Source organism: Apiospora kogelbergensis, assembly GCF_038363985.1.
Source record: "Apiospora kogelbergensis strain CBS 113332 chromosome Unknown utg000009l_segment0_segment0, whole genome shotgun sequence".
NCBI lineage: Eukaryota > Fungi > Ascomycota > Sordariomycetes > Amphisphaeriales > Apiosporaceae > Apiospora > Apiospora kogelbergensis.
The window spans coordinates 2,297,103-2,311,262 of record NW_027117426.1 but is presented as its reverse complement, the minus strand read 5'-3'; the positions used below and the strand labels follow the sequence as shown (position 1 = coordinate 2,311,262).

At 50.9% G+C, this 14,160-nt stretch overlaps 7 protein-coding genes across 7 annotated transcripts; 4 read left to right on the top strand and 3 right to left on the bottom strand.

Annotated features, from left to right (window-relative positions):
* Positions 1-721: 721 nt before the first annotated feature.
* Positions 722-3,155, bottom strand: PG998_013816 (uncharacterized protein; the record flags this gene model as incomplete). The annotated part of the gene is made up of 2 exons (XM_066880632.1): positions 722-2,495; positions 2,647-3,155. 2 exons carry the CDS (start codon positions 3,153-3,155, stop codon positions 722-724), a joined length of 2,283 nt encoding a protein of 760 aa, XP_066724771.1.
* Positions 3,156-3,603: 448 nt separating this feature from the next.
* PG998_013815 (uncharacterized protein) lies at positions 3,604-4,923 on the top strand (the record flags this gene model as incomplete). Its single annotated transcript, XM_066880631.1, has 1 exon — positions 3,604-4,923. The coding sequence occupies one exon, from the start codon at positions 3,604-3,606 to the stop codon at positions 4,921-4,923; it is 1,320 nt and encodes a 439-aa protein (XP_066724770.1).
* Positions 4,924-6,381: 1,458 nt separating this feature from the next.
* On the bottom strand, positions 6,382-7,155 carry PG998_013814 (uncharacterized protein; the record flags this gene model as incomplete). The annotated part of the gene is made up of 1 exon (XM_066880630.1): positions 6,382-7,155. One exon carries the CDS (start codon positions 7,153-7,155, stop codon positions 6,382-6,384), a length of 774 nt encoding a protein of 257 aa, XP_066724769.1.
* Positions 7,156-7,593: 438 nt separating this feature from the next.
* On the bottom strand, positions 7,594-9,171 carry PG998_013813 (uncharacterized protein; the record flags this gene model as incomplete). The annotated part of the gene is made up of 2 exons (XM_066880629.1): positions 7,594-8,928; positions 9,034-9,171. The coding sequence occupies 2 exons, from the start codon at positions 9,169-9,171 to the stop codon at positions 7,594-7,596; spliced, it is 1,473 nt and encodes a 490-aa protein (XP_066724768.1).
* Positions 9,172-10,526: 1,355 nt separating this feature from the next.
* On the top strand, positions 10,527-12,197 carry PG998_013812 (uncharacterized protein; the record flags this gene model as incomplete). Its single annotated transcript, XM_066880628.1, has 3 exons — positions 10,527-10,635; positions 11,152-11,724; positions 11,848-12,197. 3 exons carry the CDS (start codon positions 10,527-10,529, stop codon positions 12,195-12,197), a joined length of 1,032 nt encoding a protein of 343 aa, XP_066724767.1.
* Positions 12,198-12,585: 388 nt separating this feature from the next.
* PG998_013811 (uncharacterized protein) lies at positions 12,586-13,229 on the top strand (the record flags this gene model as incomplete). The annotated part of the gene is made up of 3 exons (XM_066880627.1): positions 12,586-12,638; positions 12,900-12,942; positions 13,083-13,229. 3 exons carry the CDS (start codon positions 12,586-12,588, stop codon positions 13,227-13,229), a joined length of 243 nt encoding a protein of 80 aa, XP_066724766.1.
* A 6-nt stretch (positions 13,230-13,235) lies between these two features.
* PG998_013810 (uncharacterized protein) lies at positions 13,236-14,129 on the top strand (the record flags this gene model as incomplete). Its single annotated transcript, XM_066880626.1, has 1 exon — positions 13,236-14,129. One exon carries the CDS (start codon positions 13,236-13,238, stop codon positions 14,127-14,129), a length of 894 nt encoding a protein of 297 aa, XP_066724765.1.
* Positions 14,130-14,160: the final 31 nt, after the last annotated feature.

Here is a 14,160-nt window from a genome sequence, read left to right as displayed (position 1 = left end):
TCCCGGCCAGTACTGGTCAGTAGATGTGGCGCGCTCCATTGCCATGCAATTTCCTGCCATCACAGTCAGGCCAACGCTAGAAATGTATCACAACGATGCCGGGAACGTGATGTCCTGTCGGTGGTCACAAGCAAAGCCAGTTGTCGGTCGATGAATCTTGTCATGCACTCCAGTTTCAATCGGCATCCGGCCGTCTCAGATTGGCCAGAGGCATCAATGCCATCCATTAGCGCTACCAGCACGGCTTCAAGGGAAGCAGTGTTACGTGACAAAGCAGTGCTAGCGCAATCAGACTTCGAGTGACAGCTGATGACGGACGACCTCTTCTCCTATCGGCTCTAGTATATGGTCCCTAGATACATGTCGCGAGCGGTGGGGGTTGGTAGCTAGTGGGTGGCAGCATTTCAGGGGATTTGGCGTGCACGGCCTTATCAACACGAAGTACGTGAAGCTCCGGCCGAGGATCCGCGATATATGATGGATAAGTGGCCGGAATCCTCGTTACCTAGCCGAAGCCACCTTATACGGTGTCCTACAACACGCCACAGTCAAATCGATACCAGGGTCACTGGATGATTAGGCAGGTCTGTATCTCCTACGTACTCAGCTGAGTAGCAACACGTATAGTGGTAATATCAAGGGGTATCTCCAATGCTTCAAGAAAAACATCATCACCAAACCAACGCCAAACGTATCGCTGCTGCAACTTTCAGCAACCAGTTCATTCCCACTGGCGCAATATGGATTGCACCCTATTTCGCATTTGTTCTTCGCTCAGCATGTTGTTGCTTCCACGGCTCATAATGGCCTGTAGCAGCTCTCGCGCCTTGTCGACCGTCTCTTCTCGGGTGTGTCCGATCAGAATAGCTGTCTGTCGCAGATTTGGGAGCTTTGGGTTCTCGTGAAGAAAGCTACTTATGAGCTTCTCGCACAGCACACGCTCTTCCTCGCCGTGCCAGATGGCCTCGTGGGCCCCACTAGCTGCTGGTGAAGACTGAACTGTTTTTTGCTCTGAGGTATGCCGCGTGCGAATTGGGTGCTCTTGTCGACCAAAATGTGACGTCTCGCGATTCTGACGCTGTCTCGCCTCGGGCTTTCTCCCCTCTTCGTACTTCAGAAGTATTGCCACATCTACATTCTGACGTCGCCTTGCCTCGAGCCAACTCTCCTCTTCGTTCTCCATCTGCAATCGCTTCTCTTTCTGTGACCTTAGTCGTCTTTTTCGTTCGGCTTGTAACTCCTCCTCTTGCTCCAGCAGTTCGGGAGCCTGCTCCAACTGCGTGCGAAGCTCTTTCAGGGGAGTCTCGAATTCTTCCCTTGTTTTCATCCGAAGTTTGGAGCCTTTCGCTGATCGCACGTCCCTAATGAAAGGTCTATACAACTGCTCAATCCACCCAACTATTCTTGTCAGAAGTAAAACGATAAAGCTATCAAATGAGGTGCGGCGCTCATCCTCGCTGCAAGGAGTCCAAATCCTCATAAGAAGCTGGAAGATTACAGGGATGTGGAACCTGGCTATTTCTTCCACCATTTTCTCCCTTTTCTCTTTGTTTTCGTTCAACGGTGTTTGTTTAGTTGAAGATAGTCTTTGGTCGCGAATAAACGAAATTGAATTCTCAACCAGAGAGAAGCAGTACTGCAGAAGATCGAAATGTTCACTGAAAACCCGATTTCGTGTCTCTGGTGTTGAAATTCCGAAGACCAACAGGAACAGACGATCGATCTTTCCTACGAAATGGAAAAGAACCTTTCCTACAGCAGTTTTCGACTCAGAGCATCTCCAATCATCGTGCAGTTTCGTCTCCCAATCAAGCAATCCGCCCACGGCATTTTTGGCTCGTCCCACCCAACTCTTCTTTTCGATGGTCCAACGAAGCTTCTCGACGTTTCTTGAAGAGAGGTGTATAGTTGTAGACGAAGGAGCTTCTGGCGGTTCAAAAAGAAGCGAGTCTTCAAAGCCACCCGTCCTGGAGCGGAACCTGTCAATGTCTTGCACCAAACACTCCTCAAGAGACAAGTTGCCATACTCGTGACCAAGATCTGATTCAACCTCGAAGTCCACGTCGGAGTCAATTTCAGAAGTGGCCGCACTTTCGTCATGGTTTGCCAGATCAGGAGACCCTATAAACTCGAATGGATCACCATGGCTATGCTGATCACCCAACGTAATGATGGCATTATCAGCCTGGCGCGCGATGGTGAAATATGCATCCGGCAATTCGCTATCGTCTGCACCGGCTTCTGGCTCGTACTGTGACGCGCATCGGCCATCCGCTTGTTCAGGTATATTTTCTCCGCTTTCATTCTCATCAAGTTCCTCGCTTGTGTTTCCATTCGTCCAAGACGTTGGTCCAACTGCAAGATCGATATCGCCATCTGGCTGGATGTCCGTATAGGTGTATTCGTCCGCATCCTCGTTGCCAATCGATACGAAATCGGATCTCAGCTCGTTTTGTATGGCTTCGTCATCAAGCTCGGGGGCCCCGTGTTCGGTTCTTTCACGTGCGGCTTCTTCTTCTTGTTCTTCCTCTCCCTCTGGTACAGCTTTTTCGTCCTGCGGGCCTTCTTTCTTTTCGGCCTCCTCCTCCTCTTCTCCCTCTTCTTCCTCATGTCCTTGTCGGGCTTCTTCTAGCCGCAGTTGTGCACCCGGTGAAAGGGGGATCTTCGGCTGCTGGTCTTCGCTTCAGCATCTTGCTGTTTACCAGTGCAAAGAGCTCGGGGTCAACGTCGTTAGCAGCTGGAGACTCCCTGCTAACACTTCGTGAGGCCCTGTTATTCGGTGTAGGTACTTTTTGCGAAGGCGTTGGTGAGGCGAGACCCGTAGCCTTCCGGGCCTGGCCTTGTTGGCGACTACGAGGAGGGCTCGGCGCAACGCCACTGCCTCTGGGCCTCTTAGAGCCGGCGCTGTGGCTAAGGCTGGCATCGTTCAGTTGTCTTTTCAAGGGACGTGGAGGCCTTAGGCTGGGCAGGCTAGGCCCACTGGGGTTTGCGACGACTCTGTGAGGGGAGATGGCGGCAGGAATATCGTCGTTTTCATCGTCGCTAGAGCCCGGAACATCGTAGACGCTCGTGCCATGATTCGTGCCGGTTGCGCGTCGCATAGCTGACTCGGGGCGATGCAGTCGTGCATTGCGCCTTGTGGTGGAGGGCGGCATTGCACCGGCTGGGCAATTGGGGTAACTTGTTTGATGGGTGGGTTGGAGATTTACAAATGAGGCGTGCTATGGCCAACAATGCAGGTCAAAGTGATCGTCTGGGTGATGGCAATCGACTGCGATAGGACACGCGAAGTGAGGCTGTGCACCTTGCCGTGGCCGAAACCGTGCATCGTCGAGATGCTTCAACTGCAAGCGCGTGAAGAGAAGTACATCGCAACGGTCTACGGTCTGTGCAACAACTACTGGAAGCTGGATGGTGGGTGGGGGTCGCTGTATCTACAGTACTTAGGCTACCCTGCTCGCCTGCTCTCAACGTGGGGTAGCTAGCAAACAGTAAGACGTAAGTTTCATTCTCTCGCTCACCATACACCAGCACTCCCAGCGACATTCTCGAGCATTTCCTATCCAAGTCCCAACAACAGCCTGGCCCGACTTGGGAACCACGATGGCGGCAGCACAAGCAGCAACTGGGAGGTTCCCAACTCTGGGCATACTCGATCCCGCCGCGCCGCACACCTTCATCAAGCCCGCCAAGCGTATAAACGAAGGTCCAGATGTCAACGCCTTCCTCAAATCAAAGGCCTACCGCGACATTGGTATCTTTGTCATGCAGCTAAACCGAGCCATGTGCCCGCGCAAAGTCAAGGACGAAAGTGGAAAGGAGAAGACTCAAACCTTCCAGGTCGGTTCAGAATACGAGACGCAGCCTGTGGAGTCGGTTCGGAAGATCCAGGATTTGTTGGCCAGGCTGAATTCCATGATTGACGAAGCTCCTCCGGACCCTGGCCCCCGACGATTCGGGAATGTGAGTTGTCGCAAATGGCACCAGTTGGTTGAGGAAAGAATTCCAACGCTACTTCGAGATCATATTCCCGAGTCGGTACTCAGGTTTAGACCGACGTCCGGATCGTCCGCGTCCGCAGAGGACGAACTTACGTCATATCTGCTAGGCTCATTTGGTAGTGCCCAGAGACTTGACTACGGTACCGGTCATGAACTAAGTTTCCTGGCATTCATTGGTTGTCTGTGGAAACTTGGGGCTTTCAGCGATGGGCACCCTGACGGCGAGATCGAACGGAATATCGTGCTTGGCATCATCGAGCCTTACTTGAGAGTAGTTCGACGCCTCATCCTGACTTACACCCTAGAGCCTGCTGGATCGCATGGGGTTTGGGGGCTCGACGACCACTCTTTCCAGCCTTACATTTATGGTTCAGCGCAGTTTACCAGACCTATCACCGATCAGGACCCTATGCCCTTAGAAGGCTCTGTTCTGCGTGCACCGAAGCCCGGTCAGATCGTCAAATCGGAGGTAGTCGACCAGGAACGGAAGAGAAACATGTACTTCTCTGCCGTCGGCTTTATCAATGATGTCAAGACCGGGCCGTTCTGGGAGCATAGTCCTATGTTATTTGATATCTCGGGAGTGAGAGACGGATGGGGAAAGATCAATAAAGTAAGTATATCGAAGGGTCTGGGTTTCCGGTTTCCACTTACTGACTTCATCCAGGGCATGATCAAGATGTTTAACGCAGAGGTTCTCTCCAAGTTTCCAGTGGTCCAGCATTTCCCATTCGGTTCGCTGTTTTCATGGGACCAAGACCCAGATGCACTTGAACCCCAACAGTCTGTCCATATGGCCAATCAGCCATCTAGCATGCCCGTGTCAGGGAACATGCCTGCCCCAGGTGGTGCCGTTGGTATGGCTGCACCATGGGCGCAGGCCACATCAATGCCCCCCCGGCGCCGGAGTGCCTTACTCTAGAATACCTCCCCTTGGACGACCTACTAACAGGCCTGGACCACCTGAAGGTCAGCCAGGATCAACAGGGTTGCCAACGACACGGGCACCGTGGTCAAAGTAGATCAGAAAATTGCCGGACGAATCAAAAAATATACATCTCAGGTATTGTCCGTCCTGACGTGCCTACAGTGATGAATTTGCTTGCATGATCAATGTCGAAACTGCATACACCACAGGGCTTTCCCACTAAACATGTGATAGCTACTTCTAGTGTAGTTTCTGCACCAACTCCCATGCTTTATCAGGGATATTGCTGTACCACAAGAGATAATATACCGTTGGGTGACTCCCGAGAAACGGCGGTTCGTGTCAGATTGAGAAGTAATCTCGGGACTATGCCAATATTGAACTAGACCACACCAAATTTGCCTTGCCTCTATTAGTATTCAACTCTAACTCAGATGCGTGCCTTGATTTCCTTCGCTGGAACGTAATGCTCTTTACTGTTACTTGTATCTGGTAATGGAGAAATAAAATTGATAAGCCAGTCCAGCTTTTGCAAATGCTAGAATACAAAGATGGAATTATTATAGCAATGCCCCCGAGCAAGTCAGAAATGTGTCAGGGACTTCTTTACTGGCTTATACAAACTCAACCTGGCCCAATCTCTGATTTGAGTTCTCCCTGAACCAGAACTCTCTGAAAGGGCTCGGCTAAACCTCACGCAACGCCATCTTACCCAAGGGTTTATATGCCATAGTGACACTAATACCCCTTGACCGGGTTGTTGTAGCCTAGCGGTAGTATTGCTATTGTATTATACTTAAACACAAGAGGGTCGATTCCCTCTGTGGTCGCGTATTTCCATTTGCCCACCCTGTATTTCCTTTCAGATAACTGGATTGGGATAGTAGGAGTACATAAATGGGGATACAGAATTATCCTTATAGCCCAGTGTTATTACACGGGGAATCAGTTTGCAGCACAAATTAAGTCGTTAAATAATCAAACTCAAGGACACCATATCACTATGATCGTGTATTGTGTCAAGTTATCAATTATATGTATGGCCTTGTGCTACCCCGTCAGAGAATGAAAGTCCATATCCTCTTGCTCTTTCCTTTTTGACATGTTTTCTTCCGTAACACTGACAACGAATGCCTCGTCATTTCCAGTTGATAAACGTGTTTAATACATCACACTCAACTACACAACGTAATGAAACCTTTTGGTTCTTACCAACCCGATATATACCCATTGGTCCAAGTTCATCTCCCAAGAAAGCAAACGTACTTCTTGTACCCGCCCTACTTCTGCCTCATAACCTTTTATAGCTTCAAATTCAATCTTGACGGCCGCAACCCACGCACGCCGCGGCGCCTGGAAGGCGGCTGCACCAGCGGCGGCGTGTCCGGGGTCAAGCCGCAACCAGCATTGACGCAGGAAGACACGGTGTGGACGTAACGGATCTTGCCGGACTCAACGCGGAATGTGTGGCCGTCGGGGGGCGGGCTGCTGGCCGACGGAGCGGTCGAGCCCGGGGAAGCCGACGAAGACGCTGACGACGCCCATGACCTCGTCGACGACGTAGCGGCGGTTGGTGACGACGATTCCCTGGGGCATACCCGCGGCCGTGCAAGAGTCGCCGCCGCCAGTCATATTCATTAGGCGCGCGGTGGAATCACCGCCCTCGAGCCGAGAGCAGGGGTTGCCAAAGGGGACCGTGACGTTGACACGATCGAAGCGGTCGAAGTAAGCGTCGCCCGCAGCTTTCACGACGGCGCGCGTGTCGCGCTTGGCCTCGGGGATCGGGTCCCACTTCTCAAGCGCGTTCCAGTAGGCAGTCCCGGTTGCGTTGAAGAGCCAGTCGCCCGCGTCTGTCACGATAGACTCGACGGCCGTGATCTTCTCGCGCTCGGCGTTGTACACGATGCGCGTGCCGATAACGTAGGGGTGGCCCGCGTTGTGCTCGGCGATCAGCTCCGTCCAGGTCGCGCACTGCTCCGTGTCGTAGACGCTGCGGTGCGTGTCCACGGCGATGGGCTTGGCGAGGGTGCCCTGGCTTACGCCCACGCTCAGGTCGTTCTCCGTGTAGCTTGCTGAGTCAATCATGAAAGATGAGATCTCGTCGCTGCGACCCTTTATCTGCGCATTGACGTAGCGGTCGGCGGCTTTCTCGAGGAACGCTCGGTCGCAGACGGCCGCTGAGGTCTTGATGAGGGCCAAAGTGGCCAGGAGCATGAAGCGTGCCATTTCTGCTTGTTTCGCGAGACCTACACTCGGTAACTTCCCTGGAGGGTGGCCAGAATGTATCCAAACGAGGAAACCGGTTTGATCGGGGATCCTGATCGCATTATATGTTGCTAGGGGCGTCCGGCACAGAGACTGTAGTATCCGTCATTAGATTAGATTGGCGGCGCTTGCATAGCCGCGGCGTTGATCTCTTCAATAGAGTCGCATCCCGGGGCCATCGGGACTTTAGCATATTAGGCGGCTGCTCCTGTACTTGATGCTATCGCATGCGGGGGCCCCGGCATTTCTTTCGCGACTTATAATAGTCCCGCAGTGATATACACGTTTAGCCGCGTGGGTTGCATCAAGCAGCCCCGGTATGGGCCTTCAATGCTTTCCCTTCCAGTTGTGCTTCAACTGCCGGGGTGGTGAAAGAAGAGGCCGCATATTCGATCTCATTCAATAATCTGGCTTTGGCTCCAATTCGCGTAAAAATATCCCCGGCAACGCTTCTGCCTCTTCATCCAGACCCCGCTCCCTATATGATCGTTGGACTTCAAGCAGAGCTGTCCTTGTACGATGGTGCTCTGGTCCCAGTCCCTTGTAGCACAACTGGATATATTCGTGGCTGAACTTCTTATAGTCCTCCCACGTCCCGACATCCAGCTCGATCAGGTACATCAGTCGCAGCGGGTGGAAGTTTTTCCATAACGCTTGCTCTTCAGGTGGAAGAGTCTGCCGCCATTGCAAAATCTCATTTGCACAGGCCCTCGCTTCGTCATATCGCTTGTGGCGCCAGTGTAGGTATCCTAGAGTCAGCCTCGTAATGACGACTCGATCCATGCACCCTTGCCGTTCCAAGAACTGCATGATGCGGTGTGCTTTGGTGATTATCTCTTCTGTATCAGTGTACAGATTATGATCTTTGTCTCTTATGAAGTCGAACATGTCGTATGTGCGTCCCGCAAGCATGATCCCATCTGTTTTTGACTTATATGGTGAGTCTTCCATGAGATCGAAGTGCGTTTTCACAGCATGATACGCATTCCTCTCCAGATCCCCCGTTTCCGATTCTCGGAACTTGTTCCACATGAGTATAAGGGGATGGCCCCTTGGGAGCTTGATGGCAGCCAGCTTAGCCACGTAAGCGATGAACTGTCTCTTGAGCTCGGGCGGGAGTCGTAGGAAGCACATGTAAATGGCCGGTATGATGGCCGGCTCTGGATTTTGCAACAGGACAACCAAGTCGTCGAAGCAGTTGCCTAAAATCCTTAAGCCCTCTTGGTAGCACTGCGAGTCCAGCAGCCGGGCGGCACTTTCGACCTTGCTCCACCAAGTCGTCGTCCGCTCTGCTGTGTAGCTTACTTGCAATTCTGCGTTGCTGACCATGAACTGATTGGAAAGTCGCAGAAAAACCTCGGTCAACGTGGGTGAATCTGGAGAAGAGTGCAGCCTCGGATATGGGTAGGCCGCAATGTTACCGAAGCCTTGACCTGAGTTCTTTGTGAAGAAAACTGGGAGATCTGTTGTCGGTTCGACTTTGATGGCTATAGCATCCTCTGGAAATTCAGAAGTTGAAGATCCAGATACCGAAGACCCAGATATTGAAGATCGATCTGTCTTCAGAAGCATTGGCTCTCCTTTCTCTTCGACCAGCGTAGAACGGCCTCGTCTTTGAGCCAATGATCGTTTATGTGCTGACTCGGATGGTCCCAACGAATTGTATTTGTACAAGGACCATTGTTTGAACCGGTCTCTGTAAAATTTCTGGTTAAATTGGAGACTTGAAGACAGCTACCTGTGGTATAGAGCAGTAAAAGTCGTGATCCGAAGCCAGCTGGGATGACTCACTTCGAGAACATCAGCATGAGACCTATTGAAAGGGTTGGTGCAACTTACCTTGTACATTTTTGCAGTCGCCTTGAAGCCATGGTCCCTTTCCAGAATGTCAACGACTTCCTTGAGAGGTTTCCCTTGCTCGATGTAGAGTTGGGCAATTAGGGGCGATGCCGGTCCCAATCCGCCTGCGATGCCCATTGACCACGCGGCCCACGGCCCGCCATGGCAGGACAGATCAAATTCAGATCTTATCGGAGGATGTGGAGGTTGCCGGGATGGAGTTGGCCGGAAGATCAGCTAGAGACAGCGCAGCGGCATGGTGTCGGCAATGGCAAGTCGGATGCCGCGGATGGAGCCGTCAAGGGGCAAGTTTCCAAGAAGCTGGGCCGCTGACTTGCTTTATGAGAGGATGGTCAATCTGTCAAAGAAGGCGGGGGCAACAAAGTGGGCTCGGCAATGCATCAGATCAGTAACTAAAAATACAGGGATGCGAGAACCCACTTGGGCAATTCATATCGACAAGGATAACATCACAATGAGGGAGAGGTTGGTAGTGAGCAGAAGGATAGAACACAAAACACATGGAAGCAAACATGCGCTGAGTGCTGACATATATTCGCCCGTTCGGCTTTTTCTCTCTGTAGCATTGCGTACGTCACGTCGTCGTATGGTTGGCCGATACCTAAGGGTATGGTCAGCATGGCCGATAAAAAAAGGAGATGTAGCATTGCAGCGGAGAGCTCCCACGGTGCCGCAGATGATGGAGGTCAGCAGAAAGCCAACTTGGGACTCTGACCAACCCGATATGGCAATAATCGTTGCACTCGAGGGGGGATGGATTATGGCAGCAATTCCAGGGCAAGGGACCATGATGCATCCAATCGCAAATCAGGATGGCAGGAGAAAGCATTTCGATTCCAGAATGATATCGAATAGGACAGTCACGTGTTTCATGTTTGCAACTGGACATTCGCTTGCGGTTGACGTGTGACACTGATTTGCCCGTATTACACGCTTTTAGACTCATGAACGATATCCAGAGATTGCGAGTATAGCGCCCCAGTGTTTTCTTACCATGCTGCATCCTTTGGTTGTTCTGCAAGTATGAGAAGGGCCCTGATCAAGCAAATTAACCAAACTTCACAAACACTCTCAAGAGATGCCATCTTCTTTCAGTATTGCAGATTGCAGTCTTGTGGATGAAGATATAATAAGGCAAAGAAGGCCTCTGAACGAACGGGCGGTTCTAGCTTGTCACGTAATCATATTTCCTGTTGTCTCATCAATCCAAAGTAGCCATTCAACTATCAGAAGTGAGGGATGACTGTTCGACTTGTGATTGTAGCACAAAAATAACAGAAATCGTGGGAGGCAGCAATGTGTGTCTCAAAATCAGCTCTCTGCGTAGCTCCTGTGTGCAAAGGGGGCAACTACGATCGCGACCTTACCACTGGAGCTCCTTCCTTATCCCGAACCTGTTTCCTCGTTAAATCCAACTGGTACGTCCTTCGTATCACAAGGATCGAAGACTTTCCCAATCTCAAGACTTGACCATGGCCCACCTCGATGATCCCATCATGGCCCTTGAAGACCAGCAAAACGACCTCACCTTTGGCATAGAAATTGAATTTCTCATGCCTGTCCTCGAGGGATCCGATGAAGGTGAGTGCATTTTTGGTGCCTTTATTGCAAGACCTACCCCATCTTCCTTCATTCTTACAATTCTGTCTTATCCTTCTGTTCCATGGCTGGTATGGCCCTTTGGTCCAAAGCTTCCTTGCATATAAAAAAAGAATAAACACTCCGTACTATCTTCATCCCCCGATCACCGAATTCCCGGGGTCTTCTTCTCTTGCAAGGCCATATTGCTGTCTCGGTACCCGGAAGACTAGCAACCTAGCTAAACGAACTATGTCTACGCAATACTCATGGTGGAACAAGATTGAGAAAGGCTACTAACTATTTGTGATTATAGATCCCCACCCGGCCGACCCCCGTGAAGTATTACGTGTCTCAAGTTGCAGCACCGACAACTATGAGTGGATTAACGACTTACGAAGTTTCCTCTTGAAGTCTCTACAGAAGATTCCCAATTTCGCCGTAGAAGGAGAAGAGGGGATAGATATGTGGCCCCCCACGACAATGTTCTCATATATGACCACTGGCGCTTGATCCAAGATGCGTCCGTCCAGATGCCCAAACTGCCCAGTTACCCAGGATGGCGGTTTCCAGCCTATCAGTGGGATGGGATGGAGCTCACTTCTGAGGTTCTATCATCCACCGACCCGGACAGAGTTCGTAAGATCACCGAGGTCTGTCGCACAATCCGTTCCCATCGCGTCCACCTAAACGGGAATACTTCTGTCCACACCCATGTGGGCCGCGGCGATGATGGTTTCACCATAAAGACGGTGAAGAAGCTCATCACATTCTTGTGGTTCGCGGATAATAAATTGTTCGAGTTTCACCACCCCTCTCGCATGAACAACCCATTCTGTCGAAAGATCTCAGAATTCTCGAGTCTGACTGATGTCAACCATGAGAATATGATAGACACAGCTGACCTCGAGGGGTTACGCCAGATGGCACAGCACGTCCCTGAGACCATGGAGACTATGGAAGAGGGAGTCTATCGCAACAAGTACATACAGCTCAAGCATATGTGGGGACAAGTTGAAGTTACAGAGATTGCTCAGTCCATGCTAATCAAGGAGATTGGAACGACTGTGGTCCAGCCCCGTGGGTCTGTAGGTGAGTGTCAACCGACATACAGCCACTACTAGAATACCAGCCAGCACTTTCCAAATCAATTTAGCCTATCTGGACTTTTCTTATGAGGGATTATATACTAACTAGACCATTGTCAAAAATTAGGCTTCAGACGCTTTATGCCACAGGGCAAAACAGGTGGTAACACGAACACATTTGAGTTTCGACATATGGCAGGCAGCCTTGACCCTGAGCATATACTGCATTGGGCTCAAGTTTGCATCGGCATCGTGGAATTTGCCCGAAACACCAACGCCTCAAAGTTCCGAGAGCAGATCGCGAAGTTCCTTCACCCGCCGCAGGGAATTCGATACGGGGGTGTAGAAATCCTCGAGGACCTCGGACTGGTTAAGGAGGCCAACTTCTTCCGGACCAAGACTGATGCCTATAAGAAAGGGGACCTCAAGTATTTCACAGGCGGTGATAAAGACACATTCTTTGTTCCTCCTATGTAGGCCCATATCTGGAATGCGTTATCTTCTTCAGTATCAAATTACTGCATGCTCTTCAAGGGCATAGTATCTGGCAAGCCCCAGTACGGAACGGGCGTTTCATTCATGTAGTCTAGAACACGACCATCAATGGATTTGTGGTAGTTTTAAAATAAGATATTGAGAACCATTGCAATCAAGTAAGCAGCTAAAGAGGCTCATGTACGTCTGATCTACTCAAATTTGGCAACAAATCAATGCTCTACATTATGTGCTCCCCTTTGACTACAGCATATCTGGGGGCTGTGAGACTGTCATTATTTACAGCTAGAACAATTACAACGACCGCATTAGTTGCATAAATATGTCTGTTTACGTTGTGAAGTTACTGGCTGGCTTGCTATAAAAAGCAATGGTCCTCCTTGATCAGTCGAGTCCTGGTGAAATCTGTTCAAAAATCCTTTAGTAAGAAAACGGTCACTTTTCTGAAGATGAAATTTCGTGGATCTGGAACAACGAAGAAAGAAGGCCCATATGAGGAAAAAAACTCAATAGTCAAGGTGTCTGGGTAGCGACTGCCTCCCCTCCCCTCCCTCTCCTGCTCTGACTTAAAAAGGAAGGGCACAAGTCCTAAAATGCCTAACAAGCATCACAATGACAACAATGCTATAGATCCTCGCTAATTGTGATTATCGATTCACATAACACACCACACAATAGCTGTAGTTTACCCTATGGGCTATATTATCGGTTATACATAGATATCCAGGTATGTGTTTGTTCTCTTTTTCCTTTCCTTTCCTTCTCCACTTGCGACTTCCCAAAATATTTCTTTCACTTACTAACATCGCACCTCAAACATACATACACATCCTCATCCATTCTCAACTAATACAATCTCGCCTACAGTCCATCTTCTCCCATATCCCCATCATGTTGTCGACCAGCAACTCCGCCCTGGCCAAGGGCGGTGCAAGCAACGAAAATCTTAACAAGATGAAACACCACATCGCTGAGCTGGAGCAGTGCGCCAAGGCATACTTCCGGGAAATCTAATGCACTATGCGTCAGGGCCCAGACTACGAGCTGAAGATGCGCTGGAACGATTGGAACTACGCCAAGTGCGCCCTGGACCGTGTCACCCAAGACTTCTCCGAGCGCTTGATAAAGTCTCATGCTCAGCGACCCAACCTTCTCGAGCAGCAGGCTGCTCACAAGGACCATCGGGAGGCTCTGGGGACGCAATCTGACAGGAACGACGGCGACTGTATGCCAAGCACACCTCGGGCTGCCGCTAGAGCCCCCCATAACTTCGTCGAGAAAGACCGACCCGAAGAGTTGTGGTATGAGCCGAGCGATAACTTCAGCTCGACTGGAACGCTGATGATGGTCCGACCCAAGCCTGTTTTAATCCTGAACAGTGCTTCCAAGGTAAATGCCTCCATCGCCAAGAGGACTGGCACCAATACGACCACTGTCCCTAAGACCATTGTAAGCTTAACCGCCCCCAACGCCAAGGCTGGAGTAGAGCCGAATCCCAAAGTTTGGGTACCCCCTCACCTGCGTGTCTCCCCCAAGACTGGGGCCACCACACCGACGCCTACAAAGATGGTCATCAAGCCCGAGTCTACCGAGAAGACCGTCGTCAAGCCCAAGCCGCAGCCAGAGAAACCCGAGACGTCAAAAGTACTTCCACATCTCTACCGAGGCCCCACACCTGGTTCGAAGGTATGGCCGCATCAAAGACAAGCGCCTATCACGCCTCCTACTACTGCGCCTTCTCCTAGTTCCGCCAGCAGCAACCGCAGCCCAGTCTCGAGTAGCAAGAGCTCCGCATTCGGGGTGCTGATCGATATTTCAGACACACCCGCTACGAATGTGTTCGATATCTCGACAAGAAACAGCGCGACACATGGTACGGCAGATGTCTGGGAGGCCTTGATGCAGCTCACATAAGACATGACTGGGCCTTCGAATGAACAAGACA